At 40.7% G+C, this 22,991-nt stretch overlaps 2 protein-coding genes across 4 annotated transcripts; both read left to right on the top strand.

Moving 5' to 3' along the window:
- Window positions 1-1,164: 1,164 nt before the first annotated feature.
- LOC118085720 (CD59 glycoprotein) lies at window positions 1,165-8,421 on the top strand. 3 transcript variants are annotated; one of them, XM_035116691.3, is made up of 4 exons: window positions 1,165-1,215; window positions 4,867-4,959; window positions 6,694-6,795; window positions 7,878-8,421. In XM_035116691.3, exons 2-4 carry the CDS (start codon window positions 4,896-4,898, stop codon window positions 8,075-8,077), a joined length of 366 nt encoding a protein of 121 aa, XP_034972582.1. In that variant the 5' UTR covers window positions 1,165-1,215; window positions 4,867-4,895; the 3' UTR covers window positions 8,078-8,421. The 3 variants fall into 3 exon arrangements, with proteins under 3 accessions (XP_034972582.1, XP_088524735.1, XP_088524740.1); XM_088668609.1 differs by having other exon boundaries at window positions 1,165-1,947; XM_088668614.1 differs by having other exon boundaries at window positions 1,165-4,008.
- Window positions 8,422-16,006: 7,585 nt separating this feature from the next.
- Window positions 16,007-22,174, top strand: LOC118088112 (guanylyl cyclase-activating protein 2-like). The gene is made up of 4 exons (XM_035121319.3): window positions 16,007-16,364; window positions 16,544-16,693; window positions 18,522-18,630; window positions 21,194-22,174. The coding sequence occupies exons 1-4, from the start codon at window positions 16,170-16,172 to the stop codon at window positions 21,361-21,363; spliced, it is 624 nt and encodes a 207-aa protein (XP_034977210.1). The 5' UTR covers window positions 16,007-16,169; the 3' UTR covers window positions 21,364-22,174.
- The last annotated feature ends 817 nt before the right edge of the window (window positions 22,175-22,991 follow it).

Here is a 22,991-nt window from a genome sequence, read left to right as displayed (position 1 = left end):
AACATGTGGTCTGCATATTTTAAAATGTCTGAAGGTTCTCCATTCCTTTCATAATCTCCTATAACAGCACATTTATTGTGCAGATCAAGCCCAGCCCACTGAACATTCACAAGAATTTGCCAGACTATTTATTCCATCCCGGAAAGTGTTGGAACATGTTTCTTTCTTTATGGCTACGTGACCAGGCTTGAACTTCTCACACACCCCATCCAAAATTGGCTGCCATTACCGTACAATTCAGGGCTGCTCAGAACTGACTTTGTGGAGTAGCAATGCGCACATTTTCGTTTTTCCGACCTGGCACCTGTTTAAATAACGACCGAGAAATCTCTGGCTGGTGACTTTTTCCCCTGACAGCCTTTTTCTCCTTTGGAAACCTGGCAACAGTTTTCACTAGTGCTTCAGCATAAAATACAGACGCAGAGCGTCCTTCAGCAGACAACATACCAGATTCAGATAAGGATCTTAAAACTGAAACCCTACTCCGGGGAGGGAGGAAGCGGCGGAGAATCTGCTGGATTTTCTATTTTCAGGCGCTGCAGCTGAGCAATAATTAGCAGGTGATATTTAATCGAGGATCTATCAGAGTTCCGTCATGGGCGTAGCCAGGATTTATGTTTGCGGGGAGGGGGCAGGACACCCACCTGTCACCATCCTCTGGCACATTCGGAATGAAAAATCTCAATAGCAGTTGTTTTGAATTACTTTCTTTTGACCCCCAAGTGCTCAGAAAAATCTGTCAAATTATTTCTACAGTTTCTACATTTAGTTAAATATTTTTATTGATTGACTTGATTTAGGAGGGGGGGGGGCAGCTGCTACCCCCCCCCCGCTATGAGTCGCGTTTATTTAGCTCTCTCTCACCAGTGACATTTTAAAACACATGACTTCCCCCAGGTATCCTCTCACCGAGCTACAATTTCCAGCACCTATAACAAACTACAGCCCCCCCGTTTTTTAAAGAAATGGAGGGCGAGTCCTAAGCTGCAAATTCCTATCAAAGACGGTCTTGGATTTACTGGCAACGGAGCCGTTCCTTCTAGTTAACCCATGACGTCACCTTCTCCGCTAGCCCTTAAGCCAATCAGGAATCCCGCCCTCGGCCAATGAGGCTAAACCGAGGCTGGCTTTTGCTATATAAAAACCAATTTCCCCGGGCCAAGCGGAGCAACTGAGAGGCGTGTGCAGGTAGGAGCGCGGGGGCGCCGAGGAGGGGTGAGTGCAAGGGGCCTTTTCTTCCGCGAGGGGCTTGATCATCAGCGACACCACCAGTCTTTCCGCGCCTTCTTTTTGTCCCTTTGCGCACCGCGTTGCAAGATGCGAGCGGCGGCGCCGGAAAGCGCGTGGAAGGCATTCGGGAGCGGCAGCGGGACCGAAATAGCTGCTCGCTTAGCAGGCCGGTCTCGCGGAGAAGCCGAGGCAGGCGCAGCAATGCCCGGTTTTGAGCGCGGTGCTCGGAGGACGCGGCGCCGATTTGGCCCCAGAGACTTCGCGAAGGGAAATGCGCGCCTAGTAATGCTGGGGGAGAGGTTTCCATCATGCTGGAGAAAATTACCGTTATTTATGTAATAATGCACAGGCTTGGTGTATATAAGGCCTTTCCAAGCTCGTTGCTCATTCCGGCGCATGGGCAGGCCTATAGGCGTAGCCTTAAATACAAGTAGTAATAATAATCAATAAAAATCAATAAAAATGAGGTTCCCCCCCCAAAAAAATCTTGGCTACGCCCATGGGTAGGGCCTTCGTAGGGAACCGGATTCACTACATTCCTGTATGATCCGGATCCGTTGCACTGGGAGTTGGGGGGAAATGATGGAAGTCTCTCTCGTTCTCTAGAGGCAGTGGCTTGTCTACTTAGCGATGCTCTCAGAGGTACCTACCGTACCTGACTATTCCTCCCAGTAGGAACCTGCAATGTGGGCACCTCCTGCCATTTATTCTCATCAGGTGGGGAAATGTTATTGTAAAGAAGCTGGTATGTAAAGGTATTGGTCAATGAAATTTAACAAAAGGAAAAGGGGGAGATGTAAAATAGCACCCTACATTTCACAAGGCAAAATGTTACATGAACGTGCTGCAGACCCAACCTGGTGTGACCCAACCCTCCTTGCTTGTGGAAAGTTTGCTGCCTACGGAGGAATATGTATGGGTGTGGCCCATGGCTGATTTTTCCTCTGGGCCTCTACAGCACAGCTTTCCAGACTTTCCATGTTGGTGACATGCATCATTTCGCAACACAGTAATTAAGTTTTACTAGCAAACCAGAGGTTAAACCCTTTCCAGCCCCTGGGAGGAGCACCCTGAGCATTCTCGCAACACTCCTACACTAACATGTGGAGCACCTCTTCCGTTTCTTTGTATGTGTAGTGGAGAGGAGTTCACCCTGTTTTGTTATTACTTCAAAGTGAACTGGTGTGGGGAAAGGGCAACAAAACAAAAGCAATGAGCTGCATTGTTGAGCTCAGTTCTGGCGCAGTCTGCAGGCACAGTGAAAGCAAAACTGGAGGAGGAAGGAAACTTTGGCCAAGAAGCTTTGTCAGATGATGAAGTGTCAAGCAGGCAGAATTGTTTTGTTAGAAGCAGGAATACTGACAAGACTGCAGTACAGATAAGAGGGTACACCAGTTTTAATAAGAAAATAGCTTTGTTACTCCATGTGAATCTAGTGGTGCTGGGTGATCTTTGTCAGTGTCCCTGTATTCTGATAAGGTTTGATACCATATCAAGCCCATAAATAACGGAAACCGTTTTTGCTGTCTTGTCGCTGCTACAGAACAAATTTTAGCTGTGTAAAAGACAATTAAAGCAACAAGTCATCGAACCAGAAATGGTTTTTGGGAAGTTTGGGAACAGAGTACAGTAGTCTTATTTTTATTCTCTGGATTCAATCTTGGTTTCATTGTTATCACAGTTTCCCCAGATGTCTTCTGTGCTGCAGTGTAGTATTTAGTATTTTGTCTGCAGAAGAAAAACTTTGCTTTCAGATTCCATTCTTGCTGCTTGTAAAGAAACATTTTTATTTAATTTGCACTTGGGCTAATCCTCTGTTTTAAATTTTTTGGATCCTATATCTTGGCTTTGCATCCAAGAACTAAGGAGCTGGTTTCCATTCTTGGGATTCCATTGGTAGATATGTTCTTCTCAAGCCAGAAGGCCACGTAGTTAGGACAACTAGGCTTATGCAATAAGCTTTTTACTAGTGGTGTTTAGGCAGGGTGTTTAACCGGTGGAGTTTAGGTGGGCCGATACAGTATTCAGCGATGGTTAAATAAGTTGATTATAGTATATAAGATTATAATTTTGTACATAACAGCAACTTTGTATTTTCCTTACCCGAAGATTAATCCATATATGATGTGCTATTGGATTTCTCTTTGGTCAGAGGAGGTTGGTCTATGAGTGCAAATGGGGTACTACCGCAACTTCAGTTGACGTTCATCTGCCTCCTTACTCAGAACCAGCCCAGAGGGTGGCACTGGCTACATTTCCACTTCCTCAACGTTGGCATTGTAGCCTGATGAGGGTTGGGGACAAGCTTAGACTTAGTTGTTCTCCACTGTCTTTGGCTCCAACTACAATTGGTCTCCTTACGTTCTGCCCTGCCAGTTCCAGTGGATACCAACCACTGCCATCTTGGCTATTGTTACGCTTATGATTTTCTATAAACTGAAATGTGTTCCCTGGTTTTCTGGTGTTGTTTTTAAAACAAATCTGTCCAAATGGATTAGAGCACTCTGGTCTTGTTTGGCCACCATAGGTGCCCACTTGTATGTCAAAATTGCTGCCTTAAATGTGTATTTGATCATGGCTTTCACTCACCTTAGTCTTGGCTCTGGTCCACAAATTACATCCCTTCCCCAACAGTCACCTGCCTTTTCTAAAGGTTCCCTACTTCTCCTGTTAAAGATATATTATAATATGTGCTTCTTAGGAGCAAGAATTCCATGTGATGATGCCCCTAGTTCTGAACATTGCTGTTTCATCTATAATGGAAGGTGGAGATCCCCGGTAAGGGTGTCTGTAGGAATGAATATCGCCAGGGACTGGGGTCCTGTTGCATTCTGGATGCCACCCCTCCCCTCGGAAGGATCCTGGCGAGTTTTTGTTTTGAATAAATAGTATTGTATTAAGCTGCCTTGAAAGGATTTGTCTCCTTAAAGGCAATAGGTAAATGATTGTGGTTATGGTAACATAGGATAGTGCATATAGAAATTGGGTGATATGCCAGTCCTCGTATTTTTTCTGCACCACACATTTGCAGTGTTACCAGTTTTGCACAAGACTGCTGTTTTGGCCTTGTCATTAGTTCTGCTACTTTTTTCTTGCTCCATGACAGCTTGATTAAAGTACGATTTGCCAAAAGAAATAGAATTGTGGCTGCAAATAAAGTTATTGGCACCAAAGAGGGATTTGAGTGGTTGTGCATCACTGGGTAAAGGGGTCTCATTAAGGGGTGGCAATGAGAGTTTGGTGTAGAAATTGGGAGGACTTGCCCACAATTTCAGAGATGCAAGCAAATTTCACTCTTGTGTAAGATCTCCGTTAAGCAAACAGAAATGGGTGTTGCACCCCACACAAAAAAAAGCACATGCCTCCATTTTGCTCATTGTGAGGCATGTTAACAAAGGATGGCTAGATTTGCTTTTGTGGTATTGTGCAGGTTGGTTGGTTGCTATAGTTGCTGTAGTGGAAGTCTGCACAAGGTTTTTCAACTGGGCTTGCCTCTCCCCCCCCCCCACAAAATGCTCTGAAATTGGCTCTGGTGGGGGTTCAGAGAATTCCAGAACAGAACAGTTGCCGTAGTGCTACATTGAATTGTTGCTTCAGAACATCCAGTACCAACCAAACTGTGTTTTTGCTTTGTAGGCTAAGGTGGGGAAAATAATAATTGGAAGATGAAGACTCTTGTTACCACCGTTTTGATCGCCACATTTGTTCTGACTTTGTTCAGCCACTTTGGTAAGTATGCAAGTGCACTATTAAAAAATATTGTGAACTTAGAGCAAGCCACTGAGCAGAGAGGAGGCGGGCTTCACAAAAAGGGGTTCAGGGGCTGGGAGAGAAATGTGGACTTGTTGCTGGTATTTCCCCTAAAGAGTAATAGATTTGGGGGGGGGGGGTTCTGGTGGGCTATGATTCTAGTAAGCAAAGGAGGACTGCTTAATTTTGACTCCTGGAGGCAAAACTACTGGGATGTGGTAGGTAGTTCTTCAGAAATGCCAACCACTGCTTATGGCTCATAGCTTAATCTATACTTGTGGTATTGCTGTTGAAACTGGTTTGTGCTATCTCCAGCTGTATTGTAGTCAGATCTTCTAGAATTGAATCAGGAACTCTTGAATAGACTTCTTCATATGGCTCTTTTGCATACATACTAGATTATACTTGGTTCCTGCAATGAGAAAATCCTTGCATTAATGCCACAAACTATTTTTATTTGGTTCAAATTTATAACTCCTTTTTTCCTTTCCATGGGAAACCCGTGATGACACACAACAATAACATTACATAAAGTAATTCAAAACATTAGAATACAATGATACAGGCAGGGGTTTTAAGGCAGGGATGTTCCTCCAAAGGTAGTTGGACTCCACATCTCTCAAATTTTGCCTGTGCTGACAGGACTGAAGCTCAATAATCTCTGAAGGATTATAGCTTCCCCTGTTGGGAGGACAACAATAGAGATCACTCAGAGTGCAATTTAAGAATGAATTCTATGGTTACTGTTAAAGTGAACTAGTTGGTGGTGGTGAGCTTTGCAGAGCAACCAGGTAAGGTGGCATGATCTTTCCTGAAGCAGTATGTGCTCTGGTGAGCTGTGACATCTGATATGTGAGGGAGTTTCCTTTTGGATGTTTAGTTGACTCTTAAGGCTGCTCTCAACAAGGACTGTCAAAATACAAAACTTGCATCTCTTTCTGCTCTAGTGTCATACTATTTTGTTCAGTAAATGTTTACCAGGATTTTCTCTCTGGGGTCCATCTGCTTTATTCAAGTGCCTCTGCTCACATCCCAATCCCTCTGTTTAGGATTATTTTAAAGGGTCAATGTATGAGTGCTTATTAAGATTTCTTTGAAAGAATTCATACCTTTCACTGGCTAACAACTTATGTGATGAAGCTGAAAGGATGACATTGTTTTGGTGAATAAAACAGTCTCCATCTGGAGCCATGAAAATGCTTTATATGGGGGGGTCAAGCCAGCCCCCCCTATGGAGAAAATTCCAGGGGGCTTTTCTTATTACTTGGCGACACCACAAGACAAGTCACCACTTGCCTTGAATCAGAGGCAGATTTAGAATTAGAACAGTTTGTGTGGAAACGGTCCTTAATTTACCCAATCCCAAGGATTTAAAAGCTTTAAGGCAGAATAGGGAACCTGTTGCCCTCCAGGCCCACCCAACATGACCCAAAGCCGGTCAGGGGTGTTGGCTATAATCTAGTAGCCTCTCTAGGACCACAGGTTCCCCATCCCTGCCTCAAAGCCACCCTCGTGGCTATGCAAGTCAACAGAGTTGCATGACCGCATCACACCTGCCTAATAACAGGCCTTTGCGGTACGCAACACTTTTATCTTTTAATCATTTCTACATCAATATTGTAGTTCAAGCTTGTTACCAGGAATCTACCGGTAGTTTAATGATGGAAGCCTGCAATAAGACCATCTTCTGTTCTCCTCCCCTCTTTCATTTAGGAGCTGCCTTAAAATGTTATCAGTGTCTGGGTGGTGTAGGTCCATGTAAAACTAACGTCACATGCTCAGGTGATACTGACTCTTGCATATTGCTAAACTTTGGTAAGTATGCTGCCTTATCTGATTCATGTGTAACTTGGGATTAAGTACAATTTTAAAAGACCTATTTTCTTTACTTCAGAAACATAGGTAGGTGCGTTATGGTCAGCACTTGTATTTTATGCATTTTTTTCCTCCCAACCCACTGAAGGTGAGGCCTTTTCTTCAAATTATTTTAGGGAGAGGTTGTTGAGAGATTGCATTGTTTTAAATATGGCATTAGGCAAATTTTTATTGTCCTGCTTCTGACTCTTCTCTCCCCATCCTCATTAATATTCTTCATTAATTTCTGATTGTACACCTAGCATTGTACATTTTTGGGTATATTTTATGATGTGGAAGTTCCTGGAAGACACTGGGCTGATTTAATTAGATGAAACATTAAGGGAAGGTGGTAGGGGTCCCTGAGCATTTTAAAGTTGGGCAATCCATGAGAATGGATGTAACCTAATACTTGTAAGAAAATTAGTTTATCTTTCTTGCATTGTACCACAAAAAGCAGAGCTCTCTCCCTGAAACACTGTTCTTGATACGGTGATACATTTTTTGGGAACATGAAAATGAATTTAAAATAAAATATAAGTTTTCATAATAAATGCATATTAAAAACAAATGTTGAGTGACCATACAAACTTCATCTTTTGTACTTAAAGAAGTAAAGCAGGCCTTGTATTCAATGTGAAATTCTTTTACACATTTCCATTTCCCCTTTGCCGAGAAGCAAATGGGTGTTGGGTGGTTACTTTGGCTTGATACTATTCCCTTTTTTACTGGAATAGGAAGCTGGCTGCTTCTTCAAATAGCTCTTGTAAAGTAGAATATCTCAAATGTACAAATAAGGTTTGGGGGCAAATACATGGTTTATTTTTCTCTTTTTTTAGATGCTGTCTCTATATTTTTATGACAGTATTTTAAAAGCTACCTTGCGTGTTTTGAACAGATAGGCAATATTTTTTAAAATAATAACTGTAAGGAAGGTATGGAAAACTTGAATAGACATTCTTAAACTCTTCTCCCCTCCCCCAATTTTTCTGCTCAGCAGGAAAGTAAACTACTTTCCATAAAATCTTGTCTTTTTTTTTAAGGTAATGGAAGAAATATCTCTGACTGCTGGAAATACTCCAACTGTGAATTTGACTTTATTGAGAAAGAATTCAAGACTGGAAGCTTCAAATTTCATTGCTGCCAAAAAGATTTGTGTAACAGCAGCCCAATTACAGCAGGTAGTAGGATGGTCCTTGGCTTAACTTCTGTGCTGATCACAATCCAGATGCTCTGCTTCTGATCTGGAGAGGGAAATACTTTGAACAACAACAAAAGTCATTTCATAGCTATTGACAAATAGCCTTGTAAGAGAGAGCACCACACATTGAGAACAGAGACCGAATACATCAGGGAAAATGGAAAGTAGAATAGCAAAACTTGTTTACTCCATTGTAGTCACTGCATTGTGGGTTTTTCTTTGTGATGCTTCATTCTGCCTGTAAACTTGTATCACTTTTGTGCACTTAAAACTTTTCATAGCAGAGTTTTTGAATCTAATGAAACTGCCAACTTATTTTTCATCTTTTCCTATCTGTAAGACTTTTATCTCAATAATAAAAGTGTCTACTTGACATTTGGACTGCATACCCTTTCATCATGGGCCTCTGTTTCCACACCACAACTTGCAACCAGTTGCACCCGTAGAAAGCATATATTTGCTGGCTACTGTCAAATGCACTTAAGGTTCCGATTTTTTCTTCCCAACATGGCTATAAGGAAGTATTTCTAGTGAGGCATATTTCACATGGTGGGCAAAAGTTCAGAAGGAGTTATTTGGACAGACCTAATTTCCACTTCACCATAAAAGTTTCCTCATGCGAGTGCTGCAGTAACCTTGTAGTCCAGTGACACTCAGCAGCGTCTTGTGACATCGCATCATGGGTTCGAATGTATTATTGTACTCTAGGATTAAATGGGGCAGCCTTTCAGACAATGTTTTATCTAGATCTGCAGCTCACAGATAATACATCTGTATAGACACTGCCTAGTGCCAATTTTTCTGTGTGTTCTATTTAACTTGCCTGCCAACAATCCCTGGAATCTCCATTCTGCAGCACATGTTTAACTTATGAAATATCCCATCGTGCTTGTTGGATAATTCGCTATGCAAACATCAGCTTGGTTAGTGATGTTTTGTTGCTTTTATACTTGTTTATGCACAACCTTTCACATGCTTAAAATATTTCTAAAACCACAATGGCACCCTCACTCAATAAATGGTGTGCCTTGATAAGGATTGCTAAATTAGTTGAATTTAAGTTAGTTGGACTGCTCTCCGAGTTCAGAGCAATGATGGGGATGTCACTGGTCATTGATTAGTCATTGGATAACATGAAGGTTACTTGAACGTTGCCCCATAGTCCCCTGCTCCCATCCACGCCAAAGCTGCTATAGGAAACTGGTACACCAGAGCTGTCATGTTTAAAAGTAGGGATCCATCAGAAATTTTGCACGAGTGGGTAGATGGAAATGAAGGTCATTTTCAAGGTGATGTGTTGCTTCCTGAGAAGAAATAGGCTAGCTTTAGGAAACTGCTGCAGCTTGTTTATTAACCTATTTGGATAGGCTTTAAATCAAAACTAAGGCAAGGAGATGTGCTATAAAACATAATAGAAATGGAACTCCCATGTTGAAGGCTAAGGTGTTGTAAACATGCAATAATTAGGGCAGAAACATGACTCTGGACTTCAGTATACTTAACAAGGTACCTAATAATTTTCAATATAAAATACTATGGTTTAAATTAAAGGCCCCAATTATACATGCAAAGTTATTCAACTCCTCCATGGTGGGTGGATGTATTGCAGCTGGCAATTCTTTCCTCCTTAAAAACAACAACATAAGATTGTGGAACCCATCGCAATGATGTAGCACAGGAGTTGCAGCCACCTGTTTGTGGAATGAGTAGCCCCTTGCTTACAGATAAGTATACTTGCTTGCACAAATAGTTTTAGATCCATGCCCCCTTTAAAATATACTGTACCTAAAGCAATTCCTTATGGTTAATAGTACAATTATGCTCATGTATAAACTATTATTAAATTTCTATTCCACCCATCATCTGAAGATCACATGGAGATTTGCAATAGACTTGTAGTTGGAGTTTCCTTAGAGCATTGTTTTAGGCAACTGCTCTCAAAAAATACATCCATTATGCCATTCAGTTATTCAGACATCAATGATTCAGTCATTCTCAACCATTTTCCCATGGAAACCAAGAGTGTCTGTTAATGGTTCACTGACAATGGCTCACTTCTGTTCGGCTGGTGGAATTCTACTGGAAATGTTCACATATTTTACTCTAGCTTTTCTACAAAACACTCAGAATAATATAAATTCATTAATATTTGCTGAAGTCCTGAAAAAAATCAGAGCTGTTATCAAATTTCACAAATGCATTCCCTGTGTTGCTGCTTATTGTTCATCTGCTCATCTAGCAAAAAAAATGGTATTACCTTCATGTTAAAAAAGCATAGTTTTATTTATCTCCCCAAGCAAATGAACTGGCATTCATATAAAACAGGTAAAAAGCAATAAATCTTTGCATGTAACCTGATCCTAAAATTATAATTGGAAGAGAAAACATCATTAAACATTATAGGCAGGTCTAAAAAATAATTTACCTGAACAACAACACCCTGGGACAACCCCCCTTTCCACCTTAAAATTCTGTGGGATTTGCCAGTGAATTGCAAAGTAAAGGAACTGTCATTGAAAAACCCCTGTAGTGGGAATCTGCCTACCTTATCCTCCAGGGTAGAAAGCCTGAGCAGAACCTTATCAGCTGATCTTGTAAAGGATTAAGTGTGGGATAACCAGCCTCATACAATCAACATACTTAAGTCTGATTACGGTAATGCATGAAGCGTGTGAGGAGGTCTCAGCTGGTTGCTCCAAGGCCAGACCACATGGTTCCAACAAGCCACTCTTGAGTTCCTATACCAATAAGTTAGGAATATTCACTACAGGTACTTTGGAACTAAGCCAAGTTTTATTGCCTGTGCAACATTTTTTTGAATGCTGTATGGAAAAGCACATTAATCTGACCTCTGAAGAGTTTGTAAGCAAACCATTTTTAAGGTATATATATTCTATTGAAAATATTTCAATTAAATGAAATAAAGGGAAGAAATAAAAAAGGAATACATAAATCATTTTTAACTTACCAAACTTGTGGTCTTTTTGTATGCTAAGGGAAGAGGGGAACTTTGGAAGGAACTGAGCAGAGCATATTTTAAAGGTCTAATAGCCCATCTTTCAAAACAAAATTTAAAAAATCCTTCCAGTAGCACCTTAGAGACCAACTAAGTTTGTCACTGGTATGAACTTTGAAGTGCTTGCACACTTCTTCAGATGCATACGAAAGCTCATACCAATGACAAACTTAGTTGGTCCTTCCCTACTGGAAGGAACTTTTTTATTTTGTTTCGACTACGTCAGACCAGCACGGCTACCTACCTGTAACTAGCCCATCTTTCCACATGTTACTTTGCTGCATATTTAGTGATTTTAAATCTCTGCTGGGGTTCTCTCACCAAAGAGTACTTGCCCCAAACCTGGATCTAGGCATCCAGGAACTCTTGAGCTCCCAGTATTTGTTGGGGCAAGCCATGACGGTTAAAGTCTATAATATTGCTTTAAATATAAGATTTTGGTGTGGCTTTTGCAGAGTCCTTCTTAACCCCTTTTTGTTTTAACATCCTGAATGTAATTTGATATCATTAGCAAACTTGGCCACCTCACTGCTTTACACTAAATATAGATCACAGGGTGGCCATGGACGCAGTTTTGAAAGGTAACAGTGACAAACTGCTGGAAGCAAACAACCATTTGGGGAGGGGGTGGCTATGAACACAGCTCTGAAAGATGACATGATGTTGGAGGCAATGAATAGTTTGCATTAAGCGGCTGAGAAACATAGGTGGGGTTTGGGGGGCTTTGACCATTGATGAAATTCTGGAAGGTAGTGATGACCAAGTTGGACTTGAAGCTGTAGCTGCTTGCAGGATAGCTGGGAAGGTGTTCTGCTCCTCGATACTTAGCCACACCTGTAGCTTGAGGCAGCTGCTCCAGGAACTGAATGGGAGGGCCTGGTTTGGTCAAGGTCTTTGCAAGAACGGCAACTTCAGCTCAAGCAAGACACTGAACACCTCCTTGTAAGGAGCACATGACCGAGAGGAGATGCTGTTAGGTAAGGATTTCTCACCTCACCTGGCTGATGCTCTTGGGAAGTTAATATTTGTTCCCCCAAAGAACCCACATGAGCCCCTATATGCTTTAGCTTACACGAAAGCTTGTGCTTGGTCCAAAATGATCTCTTAGAGTCCACCTTAGCTTGGTGGTGGGAGGCATGTGACCTACTCCAGTAATTTCTCCCCAATCAGAACAGTCAGGTGAGTTCTGGCTCTTGAGGAAACATCTACCAGCTATCATGGACCACCAAAATATCTTCCTAATAAATGGCATGGATAGGCCTGCCTGCTGGGTTTGGCCAGCATTCCTGACAACACACACAAACTCTTAGAATCATCCCTCTCTGCAGGAACCTGACCTTAAAGTTGATATCTGAAGTTTTCCAAGATATTTTTCCAAGATATTTTAGTCTGGGGTAGATGTTTAATTGGGTAGCTTTTTGTACTTCTTCTTTCTCTGCTAATGTCATGTTTTTTGCCAATAATTTAGTTTTATTGTAATTTAATCTAAATCTGGAAACTACACTATATTCTTTTATGATATCCAAAACTTTAATGAGACTTTGTTTGGGGTTCTCCACGGTAATGATAAGATCATCCGCGAAAGCTCTTAGTTTGTAACTTCTCTTTCCTAAAGTTATACCCTTAATTTCTTTTTCCTCCCTTATTTGGAATATCTTGGAATAATGCTAACCCCGAAAAACATCAACTTATTTGAAGACAATTATGTAAAGAAGTGGGAAGAGATCAAAAGGAATCTTGAAATATGGAGCAGGCTTAGATTATCTTTTTGCGGCAGGATCGCGGTAATTAAAATGAAGGTTCTGCCTAAATTATTGTATTTATTTCAAACCCTGCCAATTATTGGAAAGACTACGATGATTGATATGTGGCAGAAAGAGGTGTCCAAATTCCTTTGGCAAAATAAGAGGCCGAGGGTCAAACACAAGATACTTATTGATCTTCCAGAGAGAGGAGGATTTGGCCTCCCAGACCTTAGGCTTTATTATGAGGCTTCCTGCCTAACATGGTTAAAGGACTGGTGCCTGCTAAAAAACGTGGACGTACTAGACCTGGAAGGACATGAAACGAGGTTTGGGTGGCACGCTTATTTAAATTACGGAAAAGGAAAGACACACAAAAAATTTACAAGCCACATAATAAGAAATGCTTTATTCAGAACATGGGACAAATACAAAAGATATCTTGAACCAAAAATCCCAAGGTGGATATCCCCAATGGAGGCAATAACACCAAAAAGAGTAAATATGGATAATAATTGGATAACATATAATATGATGATATCAGAAGCGGAAGGACAAATTAAAATTAAAAAATACGAAGACATAAGGGAACATCTCAATACATGGTTGGATTATCATCAACTGAATGAATTATTTAAAAAAGATAAACAAATAGGGTTCCAGATTGAATGTACAAAATTTGAAAAAGAATTATTGAAAAGCAATACAAAACTTATTTCTAAAATGTACAAATTGTTTCTAGATTACGAAGTCATGGATGAAAAGGTTACATCTGCTATGATTAAGTGGGCACAGGATTGTGGTTATCCAATTACATGCTTAGAATGGGAGAACCTCTGGAAAATCAATATGAAGTTCTCGTCGAGCTGCAATATAAGGGAGAACATGTTAAAGATGATAACAGATGGTACCTCACACCTTCCAGATTATCAAAGATGTACAAAAATATAGCAAATGTTTGCTGGAGGTGTGGTGGTAATGATGGAAACTTATTTCACATGTGGTGGACTTGTGAAATCATTAAGAAATTTTGGAATAAAATTCATGATGAGATACAAAATTTTTGGGGGAGAAACATCCCCAAAAGACCAGAGATTTTCCTATTAAGTATAACATCTCAAAAAGAGATACCATCACAATCAAAAGAAATCTTACTATATGCTTTAGCAGCGGCTCGTTTGGTTATTGCCAAAAATTGGAAAGAAAGAGAGGCCCCAAAAATTGGCAAAAAAATTTGCAGGAAATGGCCGAAATGGCATAGCTAACAAATAGTTTGAGAGGAAAAGTTAAGGAAGAATTTGTTAAAAGATGGGATAGATACAAGAAATACGTTAAAAAATACACTGAAGATAAAATTACTATGATAGCGTTTGAGTGAACTGGTAAGGATATAGGTTGACCTATTAGATTTGTGGAAGCTTAAAGAAATAGAATGTGAAAACATACTGAAAGTAGAAACAGTATTGATTGTATATACATTCGATAATGAACGAACAAAAACCAAGCTGCTGGTGATAACAGGAAGTCCAGAGTCCTTTTTTTCCTTTCTTTTCCTTTTAGTCAATTGTTTATACAATATGTTCTATGTCAATATAAGTATTTTTTTTTGTTTCTCTTTGAATGAATAATTTTTCATTTTGAGCTTATATTTTCATGTCAAGCTCACATATACCTGGGTTTCTTTTTTTCTTTATTTTTTCTTCTTATTTGTTATATGAAAAATGTATATAATATTGTTGTTTCATTGGAAAATAAATAAACATTATTCCAAAAAAATATATATATATCTGAAGTTTTCATTGCATTTGTGTCGTAAATCTCCTGGAATAACTTCCCAATGGTAGACTGAGCTGTATTGATTGATGGCAACACAGTCTCCTTTCGTTAAGCTTCCTCAGCACTATGTATTTCTTCAGAATTAATAGAATTGATGAGAGCCAGTGTGGTGTAGTGGTTAAGAGCGGTAGGCTCATAGTCTGGTGAACCGGTTTGCTTCCCCACTCCTCCACATGCAGCTGCTGGGTGACCTTGGGCTAGTCACACTTCTCTGAAATCTCTCAGCCTCACTCGCCTCACAGAGTGTTTGTTGTGGGGGAGGAAGGGAAAGGAGAATGTTAGCCGCTTTGAGACTCCTTCGGGTAGTGATAAAACGGGATATCAAATCCAAACACTTCTAAATAATTCCTCAATGAAGAAAATCTGTGTCCAGACTAGCTGTCTCATTTTCCATTATGTTGAATATCTGCAGATGGCACAATGGCATGCCATTGCCATATGCAATATATTGTATTGACCTTCCTCAGGCTCTTGTTATCAAAGCTCAACCACAACTAATGATTCATCCTGCATGTTTGTTTCCTTTTCTTGTGAAAACTAGGTGGTTATGAAGCATTTTCATGGCAGCTAGCATTTTAAAATCCCAAAGAGACAACTTCTGTCCCTGTCATTCTGGTCCCTGCTCCTGCTTTATGATGAAAACAATGGACAGGATGCAGACATATCCTAACCCAGGCATCCCCAAACTGTAGCCCTCCAGATGTTTTGGCCTACAACTCCCATGATCCCTAGCTAACAGGACCAGTGGTTGGGGAAGATGGAATTGTAGTCCAAAACATCTGGAAGGCCGAGATTTGGTGCCCAGGCTGTGGAACTTCCATTGCAGGGAGCACCATTTGTTGCTCTTCTGACACCTTTTTATTTATTTAAACAGGCTTTAAACTGGATAGCCCAAATAATATGTGTATTGCTTTTTAAGATTTGTTAATAACCTTTTACGAGGGGATAGGGGTGCCAACTTGAATAGAATATTGTGGGAGCCCAGGTAAGCCTCATCCCACATAATCAATCACATGACACATCGCACACACACCATTTGAATGGGAATCCCCATCAACTTTGGGGGGGCAGTTGAAATATTTTATTGTGGGCGGCAAAGCCCCCATGGCCCCTAGGAGTTGGTGCCTGTGCAGGGGGATTGCAACCAACAAGTGATCTAATTGAATGATCTTGTCCTCATCTTCCAATTGAAGGATGCTTCCACTGTAGCCATGTTGTTGCTAAGGTTTGTTGTACAGTACTTTGTTGCAGCCCAGTTCCAAGACTGCATGCAATGTGGTGGACATGAGTGCATTGGCATTATTAGAGCTCCAAAAATATAACTATGATGCAAGCTACTCTGCTAAGAGAAAATGCTCTCAATTGTCTAGACACAATAAGAAAGGCATTGTGTTTGGATTATAGAAGCTGCCCATTGTTCTGGTTTAAAGCTTTAAGACAAATCTTTGTTTCATAACATCACTGTAAGTTACTTACACTTTCAGGGCAGAATATTTATAAGGCATTCGATGCCTCGCTGGGGTTTAAGTGTCCTTAGAGCATGGGGCAGCTCCACACAGGTAACATGAAAGGAACAGAGGTGGCAGAATTACAGGATATGTACAAAAAGTTTGTTCTAGAATGCCCCAGCGGAGGTCTCCATTTACATGAATTTAAGCAGTTTTTTGGCATTACCAGCCAGAGTGAAGCATCTGAATATGCTGAGAATGCATTTAAATCCTTTGACACGAATGGGGTAAGTATAATTTTCAAAAACACTTGTAGATAACTTCTGTGTACATCCATCTAACTCAGCCTGGAGGCTTATTATCCTAGAAGCACCCAGCAAAAATTATGATTGTTCTGCCATTTCTATTTGGATAATTTTAAAAATATTGATGTTTTCATGTGATTGCTTTTCTATTAATGTTTCAGGATAACATGATAGACTTTTTGGAATACGTAGCAATTTTAAACCTAGTACTCAGAGGAAAACTTGAGCACAAACTGAAGTGGTCATTTAAAGTGTACGACACCAACAGGAATGGCTTTCTTGATAAGGCTGAACTAAGGAAAATGGTGAAGGTAAGAAGTCCTTCTAGAAGAAGAGGGGTCCCCAGTAATGACTTGGCAGGATTACGCCAAACCATGAGATTGGTTGGACCTGTTTACCATGAATTATTATTTATTTCACTGCATCTGTATGCAACCTATTCTCCAAGGAGCTCAAGGTGGTGCTCATGATTCTCCCCGTATTCACACAGTCCCCACAACAACCCTGCGAAGTAGGTTAGGCTGAGAGGTGGCGACTGGAGGAAGGCCATCCAGCGAGCTTCATGACTGAGTGGGGATTTGATCTCTGGTCTCCCAGGTCCAACAACCTAACCACTACACTGGCTTTTAGCTGAATCCGTTTACAGACAACTAAAAGAAATGTAAACTGAATGGCAGGTGGGCTACATATCCCAGGTGTCAGATGAAGAACGGGGGGTGGGGTGGGAGAGAGAGATCAGCCTTATGGCATGATTTAAGTCAAAACTTGAATGCTACACAATGATCATAGTGAAAGGAGGAAAATGAGAGATTTTCATTGGAATCATTAATATGCACACACACACAGCTGCCCTTTCTAATCTGACTGGGACATGGAAAGAAAGGGACAGATCACTGCTCTGGGACAAAGTCTAAAACATATATATATATATACAATTTCTGGATTGAGGGTGGGGACTAAGGAACTTCCAGCTCTCTTAGCAACTTTCTGTACTTATGTAGAGAGGCTGCCTTAGTCTACATCAGAATTGTAGAGAAGAGAATCAGTGCCTGGAGTTAAGGTTGCATTGTCGAGGGCTTTGTGGGTGTATTTATCAGTTCTTCTGATGCTGCTGCTAGTGTCTATTTTGCTGGTGTTGCCTTGTTCCCTTGTTATGCACACCTTACTTGCTGTCTGACACAAACTGCTCCCTTATTTTGCACCCTCCTCTGTTGTGGTGTACATGGTTTGTCCCTCCATCTGCTCCGAATGACACAGACTCATCTGCGGGAATCTGACAAAATTATGCCTCCATTCAGGGCACTGAACTACAGGAATAAGCTTTATACTGGCTGCTGCCTGCAGGAGTCTTCCAACCTCCCCTGGGAAAATAAATAGCTAGATACATCAACTCCAAAAGTGCTGATAGCCTATACAAAACATATGTCAGGAAGAATAAAAGAATCTATGCCCATGTTGGTCCACAGATAGTGTCTCACCCCAGAGAAGTTGCACCAGATCTTAGCTGTTGTGTGTTTCATTAATGCACAATTGTGGGAGCATTCATTTGTGCAAGAAAAATGATCATACATTGCTTAATACCTAAACAGTCTCTAAGTGGTTTACTAAAGGATTTGCACTGACTGCCAATTTGTTACCAGGCCAAGTCAAGGTTACTGTACATTGCTGGTATATAAAACTGCTAACAGCTTGGGACTAGTTTACTTGTGACATTTTCTTGCCTCATACACACCTATTCAGCCACTTTGCTCAGCGGAACTTGAAGTTTACAAATGCCATATAATGTTTGTTCTGCATTTGAGAGGAACATTTTTTTTAGCGCAGCAGAACCTGTCCTTTACAATCCCCTGCCTACTGACATTAGGCGAATGCTCTCACGACTGTATATTGATTTAGATGCCTGCTGAAATCCTGTTTATTTCAGCAAGCCTACTCAGGCATAGGTTTTAGTTAGCTATGTTTGTTACTTTCTACCCCTGCCTTCGTCCCCTTCCTCTCCTATTACCCTTGTGTGTTGACAACCAATTTGTAAGTGACTTTGAACAAGGAATTGCCATCCCATCCTTTGTAAAGTGCCATGTATGGATGGTGCCATATAAATACGTGTGTTTCTTTAATTTTTAAATTAATTCCCCCCAGAGTGTCTATAATGTCAAACAAGGATGGGCAAGAAATATGGATACTCAGATGTCAACCCCAGAGGAAGTGTGTAACAGAATATTTCAACTGATGGATGAAAATAATGATGGTAAATGTACTTTATTGTTAGAATTATCTGTGGGCTTCCCAAAGGTGGCAGTGACTTATAAGTGAAAGTGGGTCCAATGGCTCTGCATTTGCTGTAGAGGGGGAAGTGAGGGGCAGATTGGGCTCGTCAGCCTGGGAAAGTAGCTCTTCTAGGAGAAGGAATCTCTGATCCCAAACTTCCACTGCTTTGTGGGGTATCTTCAAGAGAAAAATGGTTAGGGAGTAAACCCTACCTAATTCCAGAGTAGAGTCCCTAACACAGGTGACGCCTTGTACACCTCCTTCTAGCAACTCCTGCAGCCAAGCTGTTGCCAAATGTATTGCTCTGCTGTCTTTTGGACCACATCAGTGAGTCCTGTAGTCTGGGCAGCCCTGGACCTCCACACACACTGCTCAGGTTTGTGTCCTGGGGAGGTCACTTTGGTGCTGCTAACGCAGTGGTTTGACTTCACCCTTGATGATGCACTTCATTGTCTCCTGACACAGACAGATGCCAACAATTCCTCTTTGAACAAATAGGTTGAGATATACTACCTGGGAACAATGCTGACCATTCGGAAAAAATGAACTGGCAAGATTTAGCTTTCAGGCTCACTGCCAAAAAAGGAAAGTGCCAGGCTGTTTCTCCCCCAGCATCTGTCTTTTAGCTGTGCACTTGGATGGCTTTTGTATTAGGTGCTACTCCCATAGCTGCTCCAAAAGTGAAGGGTTCTGTTCTGGACCCACAAAAGAGTGCTGGGCTCAACCTTAGGCTAATCATCCAGATACTCCGGCCTCTGTCTCCAGGTCCTGTCAGGTACCACACTTTAATTTCAAGAGCCTGCAAGCTCTAATATTGTTGCATAACACAGTACCGTCAGTGCAGTTATATTTTCAGTATAACACAGACATACTAGTTTTCAGACATATGCTTTAAAAACTGCTCTTCGCACATCACATTTCAAGAACAGAAGATAAATATTTGAAGCCATTTGACTCGAATGTTATTCATATCAACAGACAACGTTGCACGCTTTGTGGCTCGCTAATTTGTGGGTGAAGACTTGCATTTTGAGAATTAATCATACAGGGCTTAAAACATCCTAGCCAAGAGTGAGAGGAAACTCCTCTGTCCAGAAGCTCTCACATACCCACTGCCTCTCTGCAGCTTCCAGTTTTAGCACAGTGGCTTGGTAGGTTTTATACTAAAGCTTTGCTGCTGAGAGAGAAGTGTCCCTGGCTCTGCCTATTGCTGGATCCTCTCTCTCCCCCAGGGAAACATATAACCGTTTGCAAGGTATTTGCATAGCCCTCTCATTTTGCCTTCCAGTTTTTGGTTACACTGGTGTGTGACGGAGTCTTGAGCATTAGCTGTTATGGATGCTTGGTTGTTGCCAGTCATGCAAGATTGGCAAATGCCACTAACTTTATGTTTGTTCAGAGGCAAGTCCCACCTTATTCAATGGGACTTACTCCCTTGAAAGTTTGTTTAGGATTGCAGCCTAAGTTAATTATCTTGGGGAATTTGGGAAGAATGGGTAATCATGTAGAAAAGAGGGCTAAGCTTTTCTGATAATGCCTCAGCTGTGAGCTAAGATATATACACAATAGAGCTTATCGAAATATGACGTCTCAGGACAGCTGCTCAGTTGCATAACTGTTTGGCTAGCAGAACAATACAGTTCTTAGTGACTCACTTAAAAGACTCCCTGGGAGGAACCTAAGATTCACCAAAACTATACAGGAAATAATGTTTTGACTTTATTGTTTATTAAGGAAACCGCAAGTACAACATGCCCCCATGGCTCCTCTTGTCCTTCCATGTCTGACCAACAGTGGCTGGGAGGAAGAAGAGCTGCAAAGCAAGACTCTGCACTTGTTTCCCCTTTCTGTTTCTCAGACTCCATTTCCCCTATGTAAATGGGAATAATCCTGGCCTATCTTATATATGATGAAGCTGAGCAAATGAAGTACTTTGCATGTAAGATAATATTCATTTATGGGTAATGATAACAGATAATCTACTTTGGTCTTTCCGTGGCAGAACAAGACTCCACTCTAGAGAACACTTGCTCTGAAGCAAGGTTGTCAAACTCAAAGAGCTCAGGGGAACAAATTTCATGCTTAGTAGAGGAAAAGGAGTGTCACAGACAAATTTTCATCAACAAATGTTGTAAGAGGCCAAACCACCAATTTCAATGCCACATATACAAATAAAGGTGTGGGGGGGCTTAAGTTCTCTCTTTTTAATCATTTATAGCAATAAAAGGGCAATAAATGAAATATTGCTGTGCCCTGGGAGCTCCTAAAGCAAATTTCCCGAGTAACCATAACTACTCACCCATCTGGGATTGCACAGCAATTATCTTTTTAGAATATACACTGCAATCATTACACTATTCAGTAAGAGCAAGTGGCAAGCCATCCCTTCCATGAAACGAAAGGCGTTGGCTTCCCAGTCCCAAAGATGATTCTGACCTTTGTTGTGTACACTGGAGATTCCTAGATGTTGTTTGATACCCCGATCCACTGGTTTAAGTTATGGCTGAACCACTTTTAATCCATTTTTGAAATTATTCTTCCAGGAAAAATTTCACTGAAAGAGTTTGTTGATGGAGTGCAAAGAGATGAGTGGGTAAGGAAAATGCTAAACATAGATCCCACAGAATGGATCCTCGAGCACCAAAGAAAAATGAATGCAGATGAAAAGGACCAAACACTGGAGGAAAAAGACATGTCGTCAGACCTTCCCTAGCATTGGTTATTGAATGTGAAATATTTTCAGCATGATGGCACTTTGATCCCATGAAATGAAAAGTATAAAATGGGCAAAGGCATTTTAGCTATTATATAATCTAAGCAGTAGTTATGAGGTTGAGTACTATCTCTTGATCATTTTCCAGAATAACATCTTTCAGATAACCAAGCAGAAAAAAATAGGTTCCAAGGGTATGTGATATGCTAACATATCAGATATATTAACCTGAACATACTTCCAGAATATTTCTGTCTGAGAACAATTCCAAAATATATGTATGTAATCTGCTTTATTTAATCCACATCACCAACATTTTTCTGATCCTAACTTATATATTCAATTTATAAAGCATTAAATGCCATTCACAGAGGGTTTTTAAATAGTTCTCCCTTAGGAAGAAATTATAATAGAATGGAAGTTGTCCCAAATCCAGTTCCATTGTTTCCTGGTTATTCTTTGACCCAAATCTTGTACCCATTTTCTCATATATGCATCCTAGTTCTGATCAAAGCATAACCAAAGGTCATAGAATCTTGCAATTATGCCTTCATTCAAATAGGAGAGGAAAAGAATACTTTTTGAGCACTTGTCACAGTGGGAGATGAAACTCATTTGCAAGGAGTATGTACAAGGAAACCAAAAGACAGCTGTCTGAACCTTGCTAGAGAACCAGTTTAATATTTCAGAGTGCTGGCATGGTTTGGGGACTAGTACTGCATACATATGAGCTTGCATTTGCACTCTCATAAAATCTGTTCCACTCAATCATTTTTTTTCAATAAATACAAATTCATTTAAAAAAATCAAATGCTTGTGCCTCTAAAAGAGCATCAACCTATAAAGCCGTGCTGAACATTTTGCTTCAAAAAGTCAGAATGAAACCATACATACTCCTATAACTAGCTAAAAACAGCATTGTGTGTGCATGCATCAAGGCAAGCAACTGCTGTGCCTTAACAGCATTTCCAGCCACCAAAAAAGAAAGATGCATCAGAACAAACTATGACTCAAGGCTGAGCCAGGCTATTTTAAGCAATGAGCTGTCAAGCAACTACTGTACTGCTATCTTTTCCACCACCCCCCTCCCAAGCTTAGGCTTAACTTGTATGGATGTTCAGCAGTACTTAGCTCTAGAATCTATTTTAATTAATAAGAGGAGCCACATAAAGTGATAATGAAAAAAAAAGTACAAGTTGAATTCTTTTGAATGACCCCTACCATGTGTGAAATTTCCAGGAAGAGAAATACCCTGGCTCGAGAAGCAGTTCACTTAAAAATAATGCACTTCTACAAGTGCTTGAGGACAGCAACCATCTTTTTAGAAATTAAAATTTTCCTCCTCACACAAGAAGCTTCCAGGCTTTTGCTATTTTTAGCAGGATTCAACCACATACTGTCAATTCAGTTTGCTCAATTATAGTCTGGGAAACCTTTCACAGCACACCTGCTTCTTTAAAAGACTGCACTTTTTGCAACAAGGAATGTGACAGAAAAATGCACTAGAAAGTATGGGATAACACTTGCTTTGCTGCAACCTCACCTAATCTCCCCACAAACAAATGTGAGTAAAATGCCTATTATATTGACAATGTTGCCTGGTCTCCCTGCAAAAGTCAGGATGAATG

Source organism: Zootoca vivipara, chromosome 1 (genome assembly GCF_965207765.1).
Source record: "Zootoca vivipara chromosome 1, rZooViv2.hap1.1, whole genome shotgun sequence".
Taxonomy (NCBI): domain Eukaryota; kingdom Metazoa; phylum Chordata; class Lepidosauria; order Squamata; family Lacertidae; genus Zootoca; species Zootoca vivipara.
This window is presented reverse-complemented; position numbering and strand designations above follow the sequence as displayed.

Coding starts and splice junctions, on each gene's coding strand:
- LOC118085720 (XM_035116691.3), top strand. CDS start 4,896: ATGAAGACTCTTGTTACCACCGTTTTGATCGCCACATTTGTTCTGACT. Junction 4,960..6,693: donor GACTTTGTTCAGCCACTTTG/GTAAGTATGCAA, acceptor TCTTTCATTTAG/GAGCTGCCTTAAAATGTTAT. Junction 6,796..7,877: donor TTGCATATTGCTAAACTTTG/GTAAGTATGCTG, acceptor TTTTTTTTTAAG/GTAATGGAAGAAATATCTCT.
- LOC118088112 (XM_035121319.3), top strand. CDS start 16,170: ATGGGGCAGCTCCACACAGGTAACATGAAAGGAACAGAGGTGGCAGAA. Junction 16,365..16,543: donor AATCCTTTGACACGAATGGG/GTAAGTATAATT, acceptor TTAATGTTTCAG/GATAACATGATAGACTTTTT. Junction 18,631..21,193: donor GATGGATGAAAATAATGATG/GTAAATGTACTT, acceptor TTATTCTTCCAG/GAAAAATTTCACTGAAAGAG.